Source organism: Misgurnus anguillicaudatus, chromosome 12, assembly GCF_027580225.2.
Source record: "Misgurnus anguillicaudatus chromosome 12, ASM2758022v2, whole genome shotgun sequence".
NCBI lineage: Eukaryota > Metazoa > Chordata > Actinopteri > Cypriniformes > Cobitidae > Misgurnus > Misgurnus anguillicaudatus.
Window position 1 is genome coordinate 9,419,186 of NC_073348.2, and position 5,580 is coordinate 9,424,765.

Here is a 5,580-nt window from a genome sequence, read left to right on the forward strand (position 1 = left end):
CAGAAACGAACCGCACTCAGACCACCTCCGGAGGTGGTCTGAGTACGGTTCGTTTCTGGGTCCGTTTGTGGTTCGATTTGTTTATGACATGTGAAAGCAATGAGGTCCCGGTCCACTTTGCGTTTCGTTTCGCCAAATGTCCCTAGAGGCTTGCCATACCTGCAGCCGTGATCCGTCACTGCTGAAACACAAAACTTTTCGCCATGGCAGGTTGCGGAGTCGTGTGGTCTTATGAAGAAAGTTGTGCACTTATTGATATTTGGAAAGAGGATGGCATTAAACGCCAGCTATTCTCAACACACAAAAACATAAAAGTATTTCTTCTGTTTTCTCAAAAACTGAAAGAAAGGGGCTACAACAGAACAGCACTACAGTGTCGCGTAAAAGTGAAAAAACTACGACAGAAGTACATGAACACCCGTGATAAAATGCGTCGAAGTGGGGAGTCTGCTGAAATCAAGGATTCCTGTCCGTTCTACGACGATTTGAATGAAATTTTGGGTGCAAGCGCTTGTGCTTGTCCAGCAGATGTTGTCGAAGGTGGAAGTGTGGACTTGCAGAATGAAGAGGAAGAAGGTAAGGATCATTTTGGCATCCGTGTAAATGCTTATAATTAATACACATTATATGAGGTTATTAAACAGACAATATTCGTGGAACATATGATTGCACCTATCATTAGTTAGCTACACTAATGCTACTGTATAGTAATGTATGCTAAATAATGAGCATAATATTACCATTACCAAATCTTGGTGAATGTTTGGTCAACATTTAAAAATTCAATGATGTAACGTTACTAAGTATTTCTATCGTTTTTTGCAATTAATTAACAAAATGTGTGTGTGTGTGTGTGTGTGTGTGTGTGTGTGTGTGTGTGTGTGTGTGTGTGTGTGTGTAAAAACTGTTAATTCATTACATATAAAATAGTAACCAGTAGTTAAAACCATAAAGTGTTATTACTTCCTGAGCTAATAAAAGTGTACAGCAGACATGATCATTATGGTATTACATTAGGTTGGTCAGGTAAGCCAGTAGTGCGATGCGTTTCACTTCTGATCAATGTGATCACTGCTTATTTATTGTTTCATGTCTTTCAGAATTTGACAGATGTAGCAGTGTTACCGACAGCAGCACAGCCAGCGAAAACAACCATTACGGCGATGACATGACTACAGCAGACACTCCATCACATACACGTCAGCCATCGGTTGAAAACCGACAAACCCGACGTCCCAGCATTAAGGGCACCGTCACAGAGGTGACATCTATGTTAAGTAGTATGATTGACCAACAAAAACAGTACTTTGAGCTCTTTGCCACTGGAGAGGAGGAACGTCACCGCAGGGAGCTTGAACTAGAACGGGAACGCTTTAGACTGCAAATAGAGTTGGAAGACAGACGTCGACAGACCCAGATGGAGCATGACCAAGCTATGCTACGTATGATGGCCCAAGTGATTAGTGCATCTACACATACTGCACCTAGTCAAACACCTTTCCCTGCTCCAATCTACACACCTGAACATTCAACCACACTTCACCAACTCACACCTGCACACCACTCAAATCAAGGATTTGCAGTGTATAACCAAGAAGATTCAACTGATGCTGCTTCTCAAGTGCCACTTTCATCAGTTTTACATGAGATCAACAAATTCAAATGAAGAATCACTGGGTTGTTGTTCCTTATGCATAGTATGTTAGGTTTTCAAAAATGTTATTGTTGCAGCTGCTCAATTTGAACTTAAACTTCCTAATTTTTTAAAGAGGGGAGCAGCACAATGATGTTCAGCATATTGTTTTTCCATTAATATGTTATTGTTGCTGCTGAATTTTTTTTTTGTGTGTGTGTGTATATACAGAGAACACACACACACATTACAAATGTTGTACCATTTGCACTTTTCAAACTAGTACATTTTTTTGTTAGATAAGAAAATTGTGTTATGTTACTTTTTACAAGCATTCTATCTGAAAGAGTTTCAGGTATGGTTTTCATTTGTGAATCTTTTTTGTATGGACCAACATACAGTAGCACAGTGATGTTGAAGATAATTGTTTTTGCATTAATATGTTATTGTTGCTGTTAAAACATATTTACTGTGTTTGTGTGTGTATATACACACACACACTACAAATGTTGTACCATTTGCATTTTTCAAAGTAGTATATTTTTTGTTAGGTAACATATTGTTTTGTTATGTATAACAAGCATACTATCTGAAAGATTTTCAGGTATGGGTTTCATTTGTTTTGTTTTTTTGTATGGACCTACATACAGTAGCACAGTGATGTTGAACATATTGTTTTTGCATAAATATGTTACTGTTGCTGCTTAAACATATTTAGTGTGTTAATGTGTGTATATACACACACTACAAATGATGTATTATTTGCACTTTTGAAACTAGTCAATTTTTTGTTAGATAACATATTGTTGTGTTATGTATTACAAGCATACTATCTGAAAGATTTTCAGATATGGTTTTCATTTGTGAATCTGTTTTGTATGGACCAACATACAGTAGCACAGTGATGCAGTTTTTTATTTGTTTAGGATAATTAACAGATTGTTGAAAATATTCTGTTGTGAAGTCATTTGTTACATTAAAAAAATAAAATAAACCAACAGTTAGTATACAAAGCAATTCTGTTGTCACTTTTTAAATAATTATTTTGAAAAAACAATAATCATTAAAACAGAATAATTAAATGTTATGAACAAAGAAACATTTCACATCTTATCTGACAAAAGAAAACATTTGAACTGGCTGCATCCATCATATTACTGAACTCTAAATTTGGCTGAAATGAGCAGTTAAAGCTCGGCGAATGTCTTGACCAGTGCCATGATCAAGGATTGGCAGCTCTTCCTCACCCATTTCCCTGTCTTCTTCATCTTCCTCATTTCCCAGTAAAATGAGCAACAGCTGTGAATGACGCAGGTGAAGAAGATCACATTAATGACACCCGTGATAGAGACGCGCACACGTGAAGCTGTCAAAACAAAACACAAAAAACACAGAGATACCAAAAATAGCAATCAATTAAACTAGAGTCATGACACACAGTCTTACCTTAACGGTTTGTTTCAGCTCCTGTGTTTTGTTTTTAGGATTGGCCAGATCATTTCAGACAAAATTGGTACAGACAAGTTTGTGTAACAAATAACTGTAGCCTCTTATGGAACGGCTGAAATTCCACAAGGGGGCGTATTTGTTCCTCAGATGTTGCACAATAAACGTGACATCCGAATATATTCATAAATCGCGAATGAAAAGTGAGATTCGAACAAATGTCTGTTAGTGAACTAATTGTATACACTATTTATATCGTAATTCGGTCAGAAACGTCAAGATTGTGGGATGAACAAATCGTTTTGGATTTAAAGGCTTGGATATTCCATTTCCTTGGACTTTTGGGGATTTATGAACAATTTGTTTTGGACAATTTTACTGAAGCGAATAAAGGGAAGATTTTGAAGGGAATTAAATATCCTAAATCGGCGCCGCCCGGTTCAGGTAACTAACAACTAGATTACAGTTTTATGACTGCTAAAAATCATATTATGCTTTGTGTGTGCGCTTAATGGGATCCCGAAAGTCTAAGCTTTACAACGATGTGCCGCATGACCGTATATTTTGAAGATTTAATGCTTCATAAGCCCTATTCGGACGGGATTAGTATGACAGGGGGACCTCTGAGAAAATCGTGCTTCTCAGAGGTTCTGTGTGTTTTTAATCCCGTCCGAATCGGCCATGTCTGTGTTTTTCTCTGACGACCTCCGTAAGAATTCCAGAGCAATTAACCTACTGTTTTTTGCCGAACTCACAGGTCCTCTGAGAAATGTAATCCCGTCCGAATGCAAATGTCTGTGTTTGCCCGCAATATCTTTTGAAAACGTGGTTCATTTCGTGTTTTGGCCAACATGATCTGCCGTAAGGTCTTACTAATGCGCGTATATTGTATTTCCTGAGTCCCATTCATTCAGATATGAATGTTTTTTTGCATTTGGCAAAATAAAATAATTAAATCAAGACGAGCTGAATATCATACACTGTTAAGACTGGCCACTGTAATATCATTAACGTTATAAGAAACTCCGTTCAAAGTTGTTCAACTCCAGAATGGTAATAATTAATAAAGATAATAAATTGTTATTAATCATTATTTCTTCATTTCTTTGTGTTTATTACAAGCAGACAGTTATATAAAACACGTAGGCTAACGTTACTTTAGTAGGATTTGTATATTTTATTTTGATTTGTTAAAATTAAATTCATAAATTACATGTTCTGTCATAATTTTACATTTAAAGCAAATATTAAACATTACAAACACGCGTATCCAGAGCACGTGCTACTGCAACGCCCAAATGCATGAAACAGACACTCCCATCTCTGTAATAGCCTGCATCATTTACTTCCGTCCGAATCGGTACATAAAATCACAGACGTCCTGGGGGACACGTTGAAACTTAAACGTCGTTTGGAAAACTAATCCCGTCCGAATAGTGCTAAAGTTACAATGACGTAATGCAGCCTCACGTGCAAGGGAGGGGGTGTACCGTGTACGGCACAGTGTTCCTTATCAGGTTAATAGGTGTTAAATTTTCTGATTTGCCATCATCTACCTCAATTTAAAGAGCTTTTTGTAGATATTGGTATATTTGTTTTATTGCACGTAAAGAGGAAAATGCAGTGATCCTTAAAAGGTGTTAAAACTTCTGTGTATTGAACACCCTTAATTGTTTTTAATAGTTAAAGAGAAAAGCTTATTTCTTTCATTGACTCTCTTTGTCTTTTTCTCTTTGAGTCAGTAATGATCAAGATGATCATTTTTTTGTAGATGATGTTTGTAAAAAAAGTACAGTACACATAACAAATTTGTATTTTAACAAATGACAGATGTTTTGTCCACTAATTTAATGTGAATAAATTGTCCAAAAGCCACTTTCATGATTATTTTGAGAAAGCAGCAGCCTTTTTCTGTAAAATAATTAATTCACTTAAAATTTATGTATTTCTTACAATAAAAACATGTAAATTCACCAGGTATTTCACAAAATAATTTTGACAAAGCAGCAGCCTTTTTCTGTGAAATAAACCTAAATTTTTGAATAAATATACTTACACAAAAGGCAATTCCCGCACACTATCTGCTTGCTGAAAATGTTTTTAATAATAGTTGCGTTGCAACGTTTCGATCTTACGATCTTCCTCAGGCAACTGCAATTGTTACAAACAACATCCAATTTAAAATGAACAAATGACCAATCACAATTGGGAAACATCAAGTCACATGATAAGTGGATCATTCAGAATAGTCACATGATACAAGCTCAATCAAATAAACACATTATATCATTTTGCATATGTGATACAATAATCATACAAGAATAATCCCACTTTCAAAGCATCACATTAAAAAGTGCTTCATCATTAACCCTAAGGGGGATAATGTTTGAAGAGTATAAATCCAATAAAGTTCACGTCTCTGTAATAGTAAATCAATATCTCCGCCTCTAGGTGGCATATTCACCTTTTCAATTCCACAAAAGCGTAAAGAAGAAATGTCA

At 36.0% G+C, this 5,580-nt stretch overlaps 1 protein-coding gene across 1 annotated transcript; it reads left to right on the plus strand.

The window, feature by feature from the left end:
- Positions 1 to 200: 200 nt before the first annotated feature.
- Positions 201 to 2,782, plus strand: LOC141369169 (uncharacterized). The gene is made up of 2 exons (XM_073874723.1): positions 201 to 576; positions 1,101 to 2,782. The coding sequence occupies exons 1-2, from the start codon at positions 204 to 206 to the stop codon at positions 1,664 to 1,666; spliced, it is 939 nt and encodes a 312-aa protein (XP_073730824.1). The 5' UTR covers positions 201 to 203; the 3' UTR covers positions 1,667 to 2,782.
- Positions 2,783 to 5,580: the final 2,798 nt, after the last annotated feature.

Bases quoted from the DNA above. Each gene is read 5' to 3' on its own strand.
- LOC141369169 (XM_073874723.1), top strand. From the start codon at position 204: ATGGCAGGTTGCGGAGTCGTGTGGTCTTATGAAGAAAGTTGTGCACTT. The intron at 577-1,100 runs GTAAGGATCATT...CATGTCTTTCAG, and splicing joins GCAGAATGAAGAGGAAGAAG to AATTTGACAGATGTAGCAGT.